Here is a 12876-nt window from a genome sequence, read left to right as displayed (position 1 = left end):
AGATCACTTCTTCAATGCTTTACATGGAGATGAAAGTTTCTGAGACGATGCGTGCAGTACATTGTTTTAATGAGAGCTTCTCATGAAGGCGAAAGAGATAAAGGGCTGGAAAACATGCGTTTAAGATGCGAGTTAAGACTGCTATTATTGGCTGAAGGCACATTTATTTACAGAAAGCAAAAAATTAATGAAAAAGGCTGCTTATCAGCTCTAAAAATACAAGCTCACCTTGCTTTTCCTAAATGCGGGTAGTTTTACATGCTTCCTTTTTATGTGGTGTAGAGCTGCACATCATAAGCTGTGTGATCTTGATGGAAATCAAGAGTATGGTGTGTGTGTGTGAGATCATGACTGCCCTAGATTCTTTACCATGCATTGATAATGTGTGGTCACAGCAACCTGCTGAGGATGAGAAGCCACCATCTTCCTTTTCTAAACTTTATCCTTCTCCTATCTCTCCTCCCCCACCCCTCCTGCACTCTACCATCTCTCACGTGGGCGGGGAGGCTCACACCAGACCCAGGATGCGTGCCACCCACCAGTTGCAGGGCATGATAACTCGGCAGGCCACCCTGCAGCCTCTGTAGTGGTAGGGCCATGGGTGGAAGCCTTGGAGAGGCTCGCAGATCCTCTGACAGTGGGTGTAGCCGCGGCGGCACTCTCTGCAGCACACGCCCTCGTGGTCCAGCCTGGGGTCGATGTTCATGTCCTGCTCGCCCTCGAGGCCTCTCTGAGAGGAGGGAGAAGAGAGGAGAGCGGTCAGAGTGAGGCGTTCTTCGGCAGGGCGGCAAAAGCTCGTTTCAAACCAATTAAAAATGGATTTCCGAAAGGCTGTGATGGGGGAGGAGGGGATGTTGTCAGATGTGGGTTTTTGTTGTCAAATATTTTCTTTTTTCAGAAACGGCGCTTGCTGTTTACCCCCTTCTGTGGTTGTCAGGAGTGGGTTTGGTGGGGTTGGGGTGGAGGATTAGGGAAAAAAGAAAGTGGGGCCCGTAATGAAGGGGTGAGGATGCATGTGTGTATGCATGGGAGTCTGTGTGCTTAGCAGGGGCAAAGGGGCTGCTGAAGAGGAGGAGGTGGTGGGATGTTGTGGAATTATTCATACAGCCTCAATGCTGAAAGGAATGCTTTGGACAGCCACACACAGAAAACCGCACGCACAGACTACACGCCCACGCATACACTCAGATTTGCAGTGACAATCCGGGCCCCTCCACCGTGACCCCGGCATCTGCTGCCGCTCGCACAGCTGTGAGAATCCCTCGCTGGGAAAAGCCGTCTCAGGTAGGCCTCAGATCTGATCGGACAGCTGCGACGCCGCGGCCCAACGTAAACACAAGAGAAGAAGAAAAAGAGGAACCGTGTGAGTCACGTTTGTGTGTGTGACTCACCTGATAGGGGTTCTCAGGGTTGAACTCCGCTTCCACGTCCTCCTCCACCTCCTCCTGACCTGCGGCTCCAGCTGCCTGGCGGCGCTGACGGGGGGCAGCCCTCCTCTTCCTCTGGCCGCCTGCACACATCACACTCTCAGTATCTGACAGCAGACCAAATCTAGGAGCAGAATGGCACTAATGTGGCACACAGCCGTTTCTCAGGCAGCATTTTGAAGTCCGCAGCTGAGGCAGAACGAAAATTGTGTTTTGAGAACTTTTGACCTCTCAGCACGCTAAAAATTCTACACTCAGCAGCTCAGAAACTTCAAAAGGATTTCTGCCTTTCTTTCTTTATAGTCTGTTTTTTTCTCTCTCTCTCTCTCTCTCTGTAGCGATGTTAAATGAGAATGCTTGAGACTGTTTGACCCATATTCTCTTTGTTTTTTGTAAAAACAAGAAAAAATGACTGTTTTCTTGTCTTTTTAAAAAAAATCCATACCACTGAAAAATCTGTTTGCTTACTACTTGAGAAGGTGGGACGGAGCCAGAAGATTGGCAGGTCGCCGCACAAGTCCTTGATCTTGTTGCTGAGGAAACCAGAGTCCGAGAGGGGCGTTTCAGCCGCTACCCAGATCAGATCATCGTCGAACTTGGCCGGGATCACTTCATCCTCCTTTTTTGGGTGGGAAAAGCAGATGAGACTGATATGCAAGTAAAAATCTTTCAAAACACACACACACGGCTGCCAAAGGTGTAACATCACACTCATTCATGTATCTTGTTATGCTTTAAACAGTCCACACTCTCTGCATCCTGCCCAAGTCTAATCTGAATTAATACTGCGCTGTTAGTGCTTTTATGTGAACATAAAACAGAGTAGTAAAAAGGGAGCCCTTGAGGCTTTAGTGTACACATTTCCCTTTTGCGCTGACATCTCGCTGTACACACAGTGTCAGAACTCATCAGCTTCTGAAGAGAAGGAGAGACTGGATGTCCTAAATTTGCAGGTTTCTGCAGATAAACTAATGAGGTTTGCAGAGGAGACACTGAATAAACATACATACTCTGTATCCACAGCCTGCAGGTAAGGAGGGGCAGGTGAGGCACGGGTGGGGGTGGGGTGGAGGCGGCTCTGTGGGGATGAATTTGCCCAGAGGCGTTTGTTCCTGAGGGCTGCGCTGCACTAGCCACAGACATGTTTATGGACTGTTATCCTCCAACCTTTTAGAAGCGCTGCTCTGTGTGTGTGTGTGTTTGTGTGTGTGTGTGTTTGTTCTCTCAGCTCAAATGATTTGCTGGAGGGACAAATAAAAGCGGGGGTCCTTCTTCACTGTTCGACTGACTGATAAGAGTTTATCTGACCCACTCTCTCTCTCTCTGGAAGGAGATGTGTGTGTGTCTGCTTATCTAACCCATATTTGCCATCACTCTAAATTATAGCAAATGACCAGCCCACGGCAACCATTATAACAACATCTCCATGTCTCCAAATGCATGCACACAAACACGCACACACGCACACACACACACACACAACGTCCAAATAATCATTTATGAGGCAAAGAGAGGCAATAACGCAAACACGCACAAAAGCGCAAACGTGAAATAAATGATCGTTTATGAGGCAGATAGAGGCAATAAGAGCAGCCCTGCGTGATAATTAATTGTGTTTGTGCACGCCAGTGTGCGCGTGCACAGGCGAGCGTGTATGAGCCGCGTGCTCATGAGAGCGATTTGGTTGATGTGGATTTATGTGGATGTGAGGCTTATGCAGAACTAAATGATTTTAATTATCAGACAGCCTCAATTGAACAATCACAAGCTGTGGCACTGGTGATTACAATCCTCATATTGAGTGAAGACCTGCTGGGTTTATTTCTAAATCTTAATAAAGTCCAAGTTATATGATGGGAAGCCACACACAAAAGTCGCATATGTGGCTTGGAGAGCGCTTCACGATTTTAGCATCAGATCAAATGAACACAGCGCGCTAAACAGAGATACTTTATGAAAGCTTTTTATAGTGTAACTGGTGACATCAGTAATAATCTTTGCTTTGCCTGATTTGAACTGATTCAAAGCAGGCTGAATGAGAAGGCAGTTAAAGCGCTTGAGAATAAAGTGTTGTATGAATATGTGTGAAAAGGGAAATGTTGCTTGTAGTGAAAAGTGCTTTGAGTAATTCGAAATATTGCTTTAGCATATTATCTCCCAAAATGTTTCTCTTTTTAGCTGTCATGTTTTAAGTAAGTAAAAATAATGCAAATCATTTCAAGAACCAAAGAGGCAAATTTGTTTGCTCCTGTCTGATAAAACAGTGTGCTAACTGTAAGTCTGCTCGAGCAGTGCTACTTTAAGTTAAATGCTAAAACGTTTGACACAGTAAAGTTTTGCAACTTTAATATTAGTAGCGTTAGCTTAGCATTTTCCCCATCTATCATTTACTAATTAGTGTACTGTTTTGTATACTAATTACTTTCCTATAACTAAGCAATGCTATTAATTTGACATTATTTTTACACAAATGTTAGTGACACTGAAATTCAGACTCAGTGACGGTGTTTTTTGGAGAAGTGAGCAAAAAAGCAATAACTGCTGACCCTGTGGGGGACCTCAGGATTGCTGCTGTATTTTGTGGTTGCTCATATAACAGAGGAGCTCTCAAATTTACACGGAACAAAGAAAGCCCTCGTAATGTTTACACTAGCTTTCACTGCTTTGGGTTTTTGCTCAGTTGACTGTAACAGCTGATTCAAATATTTCTCCATACCTATCCACTAGCTTGCCTGCTAATTGGCTAAGCTACACACCACAGCATGATGTATCTGTGATTAAACTAGACATATCGTGCCAGTTTTATCACAAACTAGCATAATATGTCACAACTGTGATGGCTCAAGGATGAAGTGAGAGCAACACAATATGTTGTGTTGTTGTTTATATATGCAGTTTTTGTTTGGTTGGTTTTTTGTCAATGATTCAGGCTAATTTTATGATGTTTCAGATTATATCAAACACCCTTTAAATATGGGTCAAGACCACTCTTTGAGAACTTGAAACCTCACCCATCTCATGGCATGATTTAAAATTTGCAACAGCTGGTACTCTAAAGAAAAACTTGGAGATTACTGAAGGTCATAAAGGTGTGGCCATAATTTCATGGGAAAACTGGAGTTGCAATACAGTAGCATGGACCAATGTGATGGACCAGCACACGACACTGCCTCACTATTTGAATGAAGGAAGAGAGAGGAGTTTTTGTTTGTAAAGGAAAAATAATTCACTATAATTTAAATTATTATTATTTGAAAAAAAAAATGGCCCAAAGACGCAAGTCCAAAGTGACCGCTGACATCTGGAAGATACGGAGGCATAACTAAACACAAATTCTTGAGTGTTTCAGTTAAAGGTAGGCCTGTACTGAGAAAAAAAGTGCTGTTGGTAACAAAACATACAGCATAAAATCAACCCACCAGCTCAAACGTCATTGATTCCTTGTTCAGAGCCTCCACGTCTGGTAGATGAGCTTTCACCTGTGTCTTGATGTAGCACTTCTCTCCTGCTGAAAACCGGATCCCTGTGATTCCCTGGATAAAGAATTTGAAAAACCAGGGAATGGGGGACACAAATTAAAAGATGTACACTACACCTCCTAACTTAACTTCTGAGGACATTAACCTATTTCCCCCCTTGACAGTCTGACGGTTTCCATCACAAACATATCACAAATAAAATCTGTCAGGTTTTGATTGAATTTAGGGCAGTCATAAATGTGAGCACTCTCTCAGATTGAGAAAATACAATCACAGGGGACACTGTGATTAAAAAGGTCAAAATTTTAATACATAAAAGGCTAAAACTGCTGCTTCACTAGTCTGATTGGCCTGGTTGGGGCACTTTAATTAAAGGTCAAAAACCACCAGTCTGAACGTAATGAAAATTGGAGGGACAGTGCATCTCGACACTGATTGCCCCTGAGGGGATAACTCGCCTGCTTGTTCTTAATTTCTGCTCCGTGATAATGAGCTGATGGCTTCGACCAGTCTGATCGACTTTCCCTCTGATGCTTTAAACAGCCTCCTGATACACATTTACACATATATATATTTTTCATCTGGTTACGTTGACCTGAACTCACAATCTCGAAGTCATGGACCTCCACGGCCTCGTCTGCTCCGCTGCCGGTGCTGAATCTCTCCATGTTATTGGCAGTGTCAATCTCCATTGAACCTTCTTCCACTTTGCCATTGATGCTCATGCTGTAGTGGACATTGTAGACCTACACACACACACACACACACACACACACACACACACACACACACACACACACACACACACAAGCTTTTCTGACTGGCATGTAAGGTATGAAAGTCCTGAGACTCACCCCACCCCAGGCATTCGCTCTTTCACTCTCCCTCCGTCTCTAATCTTACCCCGTGACTTCTCCTCGCACATACCACCTCATTTTTTTCCTTCTCAAATGCTCATCAGAAGAATAGTACCCTCACAGCTCCCCAGTAATGTAATTACCCGCCTACAGAGCCTCTCCATCATGCGTTAATAACATTTTCTAACTTCTTACTGGGAAAAAAACACACTCAGAAAGCAAAATTTGGCCTCTCATTTCTTACACCTCTTGCCCCCGGAGCATCAGCTGGACCCTGAAAACTCTCCCACAACCCCACCCCTCATTCCAACCCAGCCAAGGGTCCTCTATATACACCACCCGCACACACACAGGCACACAACGCCTCCATTCACCAAGCTCTGCCTCAAACTGTACCATGAAATGGGAGTGTTTCATTTACATTTTTACTGTTTGCCTACACTGCAAAAATAACCCATCTCGAAGAAGTGCTTTAGTCTGCAGAGACTTTTTTAATTTAAACAAGTTTAAAAAGAAGAAGAAGAAGGAGAAAAAACTACCAGTGATGACTACGTTTCACTTGTTCCTAATTTCAAACAGCTTGTTTCAACAATATCTTCAGTTAAGGGATGTTAGTTTTATAGAGTGTGGGAGCTGTTTTTTTCTTTGGTAGCAGGGACACTTGTTTTAAATGGGTGTTTGGTGGCTGTGCATGGATAAAAGAGGGAATGGTCTTTGGAGCCTGTGCTGCACCCAATCCCTAGAAATATAAAGATCTGATGAATACCTAAATAGATCTTGGAATATGCAAATAAAAAAAGTAGATTCTGAGCTGGAATGCTCCATATATTCACTTGCGTGTTAACTATATTTGAAAAATAACTTTTAGGTAGTTTAAGATCATATTTTCATACAGTTTAAAAGTTGATATGATATGATATGATATATATATATATATATATATATATATATATATATATATAACAGCAGTAAAGTATCACTCTTACATGGTTTTCATTGTTGTTCCAGAAGTAGAAGGCTCCGACGGCTCCCAGCAGAAGCAGGAGGGCTCCGGTTATGAGCACCGCGACCCCGGCCTTCAGGAGGCGGCCGGTGGCGGCGGGTTTGACCGCCAAGGCGGAGTACGCCTAAGGTGAAAAAACAAGCAACCCTCTAAAAATGAGAGCATGGCACAACAGCACAGCTAACTCTTGATAACACAGCGTTACGGATGTGCAGCAGTTAGGGGATTCAAAGTTATCTATCCAGCTTTTGGTCTTGAACACACACACATGTCTGGTTTGCTATGTTTGTGGGGACATCCCATTGATAGCTACTTGCCCTAATCCTAACCATTAAAAATGAATGCCTAACCCTAACTCCTACCCTAAACATAACCTAATTGTAACCCTGACACTAAAACCACATTTTGAGTGTGAAAAATGCCTTCAACCCCATGGAGACCTGGATTTTCGTCCCCACGAGAGCTGTTGGTCCCCACCAGTATAGTAAATTTCAGATTTTGGTCCCCACCAACATAGTAAGAACCCGTACACACACAAACACACGTAGGATAGCCTGTATCATGGAGCAGAGAGGCGGGCTGGACTGTACAACTCACCGGAGGCATGAACTGATGCAGGTCCTCTGGTCCCGCCGAGGCAATCGGTACTTTCTCTGAGTTCTCAGCCATGACTGAAGCCAAACACCTGAGGAGACCCCAGTCCACTCTCTCTCTCTCTCCTCTCTCTCAGGGGAGGGGGAGGATAGACACTCCTCAGTCACGCAGGCACTCAAGTCCACTTTTCTGTTGCTGTCGTGCTGAAGGTTTCCTGACTTTACAGATAAAACTAAAACTTCCAGCTGATGACCATCACATGCAGTAACCTCTTATGAGCCAGTTGTTTTATACCTTCTGTCAAAAAAAAAATAAATTAATGATTTCCCCCCCCCTCTTTGAAGTTCGTATAGGCTGCTCATGCAACTTGCATGAGTTTGACTCCTGCTCCGATCCTCAGAATTTAATATGACTTTGTGACAACCTCAGACCGTGAGATCTATTCGGCAGGACGAGGGAAGGATAGGGTTGTCTCCCCGTATCACCTTTGCACACACACACCGTACCCTCCTCCCTCTCGCTGCTTTTCAAAGCCTCTACAGACTGTTTCGGGGTCAAAGGTGACTCTGGCGGAATGTCGCATGGATTTTTTTTCTTTCCCACCCTGGAGACGGTGTATTTACATGGCACTGTGCAAAGGCAGCAGCTTGTTGGACAGATTCCCACCGCATTTTCCCCTGTCTGCGTCCAGGGCTGTGGTTGCTGTTATTAAAAAAGAAAAAAAAGGAAAAAGAAAAAAAAGCTCCGAATCCATGAATGATAATGATGGGATTACGTAAGGGGCGCACGGTGCGCATTTGGCAGATCGACAAAAAACATCGTGACAGGATAACAGGAAAGCTTTCCCCCACAAGGACTTCATGTACTTTGACAAAAAAAGAAAAGAAAGGAAAAAAGCACAGGTGCTCTTGGATTCCTGTGTGCACCGTCAAACTTATTCTTAGGCTCCTCTGATGTATGGAAGCTCAGAAGACAAACAGCAGACGCGCTTTTACGCGTAGCCCCTGTCAGTATGAGCCTCACACATAAGCGCGCTCTCCAGGTTTTAATGATTTATATAAAGGAAACCTGAACATATCTTTAATTCATGTGTGCTATCAGCATGCAGGTCCCGTTAAAATAAATGTAGTTATTAAGTGCCTAAAAGAGTGCACAGACTAACGATGGAGGTCTTTGCTCGATATGCATGAGAGTGATTTGCTCAAAAAGAAAAAAGAAAAAAACCTTGGCGTCTGTTCTGGCATCTCACCAGCGAAAATCGTATTCACAGAGGGGGGAAAAACTTAACTGACCTTCTTCAGCGGGCTGCAAGGACAGAGGCTCACTACCGCAATAACAGCGACACCTGTTGGTTTTTACAAGACTGATGCTCCTGCAAAAAACACAAAACCCAACGCTTCCCCCACCAAAAAACAATGATCCTGCTTGCCCTCATTACCAATCAACTCACACTTTTCAGAACAATTTAAAGTTTATTTCCTTTCAGCGTATTGTGATGATAAAAAAGACTTTACAGTTATTTAATTATTGCATTCAAGTCCGTTTCCTTATGTGGTTGTCAACTTGATACATTATTGGTCACCAGCCCTCCATGAAACCAGATTCTGGGGCCATTTCGTTTTAAATAGCAAGCATGCATAAAGATTGATAATTACAATTCATATGTACACATCTTTTGCTTCATTATACTTTCATTATAAAAATAAAAATCTCTCTATGTACAAATCTTGCATATTATACACATCCAGTCCAGCAAGTTGTCACAAAGTGATTGGATGGACTTCAAAGGTGGCTTTTACATTAAAACAAATGAAAATTTGGGACATCAACATGTGCACACTCTCCACAGCAAATAGTTACATTGTTCTCATTGTCAGTTAATCATAAATTAAAAGTCTGAACACACTCCTTGCAAGTGAGCTTAGGGCTGTGTGTGTCTATTTTAGTCATCATTGTTGGGACAGTGTGTTGGGGTCGGGGTGTAAACGGGGATGCTTATATCGCTGATCTCTTGCACCCTCACAGGTCTAGGTGGAGTGACCAGAACGTAGTCGTACTCCCTGTGCAGCACCTTCTCGTACACGCTCTGCAGACCCACAGTTTTGGGGATGTGGGCCTGATAGTAGTTGTCCCTGCGGTGAGGATCCCGGGGCAGAGAGGCCGTTTTGGAGAGACTGCTGAAGGAAGAGAGGGTCGGGGCCGGAGATGGGGCTGCGTTGGCTCTCACTGCTGAGGGGCTCCAGCAGCGATCTGAGTGACCCAGGACCTTACACTCATTGGTGCAAGCCCACAGAGCTGGAAGAGAGGAGGGTAAGAAGGTGGGGTTAGATTCAGATTGGTGCACACCACCTAGCTCACATCTCATCTGATGATAATTTTAGCTTGAGTTAATTTTCTTGCTCTTACCATTTTGGCCACCTATGGGAGGAACTGCTGCCCCTTCTTTCTTCAGGCCAGTGTCTCCACTCACATCACTGTCACTGTCATTGAAGTCACTGTCCCCTTTGCCACTGTCTTTGCCACTGAAGGCTGGGTCCCTGGCAGAGATGGTGGTGTAAGAGTTGCCCTTCCAGATGGTGATGGGCCTCACCGCCTCTTTGCCATTCCCATACCCGGGCAGAGTAGAGTAGCCCTGCAGGAGGGGGGTGGGGGGCGTGGAGAGAGAGAATAGAAAAACAGAGGTTAGTGTCTGCTTGTTGTGTGCAACCTCCTCCTCCCCACCCTCCCCCAGAACGCTTGTCCCAAAGGTGCATCTCACCTCGTGTTTATTCCCCCGGAGCTTGCTGTTGTTGTCTGAGTCATACACGCAGGGCACTTCGCTGCCGTCCTCCGAGGCCGAGCACATGTCGCTGCCCCCAGGGTGAGCCGAGGTGAACGCCCCTGGCTGGCTGCTGTACGACTGTCCGTCAAAACCCGCCTCTCCCCCGGCTCCGTGGAGAGGCAGGAGCGGGTTGTCCACCACGTGGCTCCTACCCCGCTCCAGAGTGCCCTTCTCCCCGTACGAGTCGCTGTCATCTCCGCTCTTGTCCCGCTTACGCCGGTTGCAGGTGGTGGCGATGAGGATGATGGCGAGCAGCAGGAGAGTGCAGCTCCCCGCGAGGACAACGATAATCACCACCGACAGGTCCCACTGCGCGTGCACCTCCTCCCCGCCGCCCGGCTGGTACACGGTTCTGTCGCTCGGCGGGGAGCCCGCTATGATGAGGAAGTGGAGCGTGGCTGTGGAGGTGAGTGCGGGCCTCCCGTTGTCACTCACCGTGACGGTCACGCTCAGGGTTTCGTCCACGTTTTGGCTCAGCACCTGGTTCAGGTAGATCTCCCCTGTGGCTTTGTTAACGGAGAACACGGAGGGCTCGCCGGTGGCCAGCCCGTAGGACAGCTCCGCGTTCACGCCCTCGTCTGCGTCCCGAGCCTCCACGCGGGTGATGACGTAGCCGCTCGGTGAGTCCCGGGGCAGGAGGACTTCAGCGGAGCCGTTGTTGAGCGCCGGCTGAGTGATATACGGCGCGTTATCGTTCTGGTCCACTATCCTAACGTACACGCTCGCGCTGCCGGACAGCGGCGGGGAGCCGGCGTCGCTGGCCGTGATTCGGAGCTCCAGCTGCTTCATAACTTCATAGTTGAAGCTCCGGAGCGCGTAAAGCGAACCGCTGGCAGGGTCTAGAGACACAAAGGTGGAAATGGGGGAGCCCATGAAATAAGTGTCCGCCAGTTTATAAGTGACCTTCCCGTTTGACCCCATGTCCACGTCCCGCGCCACTACTGTGGTGATGTACGCGCCGGGCGCGTTGTTCTCCACGACCGACACTTCGTACACAGGCTTGCTGAACACCGGCGCGTTGTCGTTCTCATCTGTCAGTCTGATGGTGTACTGAGTGATGGTCCTGAAGGGAGGGGAGCCCAAATCCTCCGCCACCACTGTGAGGTTATACTCGGGGATTTTCTCACGGTCCAGCGGGCTGGTGCTCACAATCATGAAGCTGTCCTCGTACGCCTGCTGCAGTCGGAAGTGATCGTGTCCGTACAGCGTGCAGTGCACCTGCCCGTTAGCGCCCGAGTCTCTGTCCGAGGTGCTGACCAGAGCCACGAAACTCTCTCTGGCTGCCGCCTCGGTTATGTACGCTATTCCCGCCGTGATGGACGTCATCGGGGTGATTGAGATCTCCGGCGCGTTGTCGTTAACGTCCTGCACCTGCACGACAATTTTGCAGATGGCCGGGCTCGGGTTCGGACCCAGGTCAGTGGCCTGGACGTCAAACTCGTATGTGGTCTTACTTTCAAAGTCAACCGGGCTCTCCAGAGTGAGCCGCCCGCTTTTTCTGTCCACTCTGAAGAGTTGTCGTATTTCCGGGGGCACCTGGTGACCGAACCCGTACACCACTTCACCATTCAGCCCTTCGTCCGGGTCCTCGGCGTTCAGGTCTAGCAAGAGGGTGCCCACCGGCGCGTCCTCGGGCAGGTCCACGGAGAAGCTGCTCCTGTCGAACACCGGGCTGTTGTCGTTGTAGTCTTTCACCTTGATGTTTATGCGCGTCGTTCCGCTGCGGGACGGGTTGCCGCCGTCCATGGCGACCAGTTCCAGCGCGTAAGAAGCCTGCGTCTCCCGGTCCAGCTCCTTCATGAGCACCAGCTCCGCATATTTAACCCCGTCGGCCCTGCTGAGCACGTCGATCGAAAAGTGGCTGTTAACAGAGATCTGGTAGCTTTGGATGTAGTTTGTCCCAACATCCTCATCCACGGCAAAGTCCAGGGGGATCCGGGTGCCCACCGCTGTGTTCTCGGAGATCTCCAGACTCGACTCTTTCCGGGGAAACTCGGGAGAGTTGTCGTTGATGTCCTTGACCTCCACCTCGACGTGAATGAGCTTGAACTGCTCTTTGGAGAAGCTGACCACGTCGAAAGCGATGAGGCAGTGCAGGGTGTGTTTGCAGATCCGTTCTCTGTCTATCCTCTCTCCTATGGTCAGCTGCCCGTCGCTCTCTCTCAGACGGATGAAAGACGAGTTGAACTGTTTCATCATCCTGAAACTGTTCCTGGAAGAAGAGGCAGAGGAGGAAGTGTCCTTGGCTAAGTTTCCAATCACCGTCCCCGGTGCGTCCTCCTCAAATGTCTGATATTTCACCGTCTTTCCGTGCGTGACAGCAGCCAGGCTTATCAAAGAGGCGCACACTAGCACCAACAGCCCGTTCCACCCTGTTTCTCCCATCTTGGCACCTTCTCTCCTAAATATTCTGAAATTCAGCAGAGCGTCCTCACTCAGTCCAATTCAAAGTTTAAACCAAACGCACCTGAGAAAAAAAAACAAAAACAAGAGTTCTTCCCGCCCTCTAATCAACTCTCCGGGGTTGTTTTTTGCTCAGATAAAGCCCGCAATAAATATTCCATATGTCTTTCAATGCGCACTCTGGATGCGCTCCGCTCTCTCTCGACTGGAGGTGTGCTGCTCTCTCAGCGCAAGAGGGCTGCAGTGTCTGCAGGAGGGTTTATACGGCGAGGCATGCAAATGAGCCTCACTG

General features: G+C 47.5%; 2 protein-coding genes across 2 annotated transcripts; both read right to left on the bottom strand.

Moving 5' to 3' along the window:
• Nucleotides 1-52: 52 nt before the first annotated feature.
• LOC134616920 (leukocyte cell-derived chemotaxin 1-like) lies at nucleotides 53-7742 on the bottom strand. Its single transcript, XM_063461997.1, has 7 exons — nucleotides 7364-7742; nucleotides 6750-6890; nucleotides 5512-5652; nucleotides 4847-4960; nucleotides 1896-2046; nucleotides 1392-1510; nucleotides 53-730 (listed from the first exon to the last, which is right to left on the bottom strand). The coding sequence occupies exons 1-7, from the start codon at nucleotides 7433-7435 to the stop codon at nucleotides 509-511; spliced, it is 960 nt and encodes a 319-aa protein (XP_063318067.1). The 5' UTR covers nucleotides 7436-7742; the 3' UTR covers nucleotides 53-508.
• A 1078-nt stretch (nucleotides 7743-8820) lies between these two features.
• LOC134617442 (protocadherin-8-like) lies at nucleotides 8821-12802 on the bottom strand. Its single transcript, XM_063462686.1, has 3 exons — nucleotides 10119-12802; nucleotides 9767-9992; nucleotides 8821-9655 (listed from the first exon to the last, which is right to left on the bottom strand). The coding sequence occupies exons 1-3, from the start codon at nucleotides 12564-12566 to the stop codon at nucleotides 9303-9305; spliced, it is 3027 nt and encodes a 1008-aa protein (XP_063318756.1). The 5' UTR covers nucleotides 12567-12802; the 3' UTR covers nucleotides 8821-9302.
• Between the last annotated feature and the right edge of the window lie 74 nt (nucleotides 12803-12876).

The sequence above is a fragment of the Pelmatolapia mariae genome, linkage group LG18 (assembly GCF_036321145.2).
Source record: "Pelmatolapia mariae isolate MD_Pm_ZW linkage group LG18, Pm_UMD_F_2, whole genome shotgun sequence".
NCBI classification, from domain to species: Eukaryota; Metazoa; Chordata; class Actinopteri; order Cichliformes; family Cichlidae; genus Pelmatolapia; species Pelmatolapia mariae.
Note: the sequence above shows the minus strand (reverse complement) of the source record. Positions and strands in the feature narration are given on the sequence as shown.

Excerpts from the sequence above, each read along its gene's own strand:
- LOC134617442 (XM_063462686.1), bottom strand. The coding sequence starts at position 12,566 with ATGGGAGAAACAGGGTGGAACGGGCTGTTGGTGCTAGTGTGCGCCTCT. Across the intron at positions 9,993-10,118 it reads TCCGGGGGAATAAACACGAG|GGCTACTCTACTCTGCCCGG; the intron begins GTGAGATGCACC and ends CCCCTCCTGCAG. Across the intron at positions 9,656-9,766 it reads TCCCATAGGTGGCCAAAATG|CTCTGTGGGCTTGCACCAAT; the intron begins GTAAGAGCAAGA and ends CCTCTCTTCCAG.
- LOC134616920 (XM_063461997.1), bottom strand. The coding sequence starts at position 7,435 with ATGGCTGAGAACTCAGAGAAAGTACCGATTGCCTCGGCGGGACCAGAG. Across the intron at positions 5,653-6,749 it reads GGAACAACAATGAAAACCAT|GTCTACAATGTCCACTACAG; the intron begins GTAAGAGTGATA and ends GTGTGTGTGTAG. Across the intron at positions 731-1,391 it reads ACCCTGAGAACCCCTATCAG|AGAGGCCTCGAGGGCGAGCA; the intron begins GTGAGTCACACA and ends CCCTCCTCTCAG.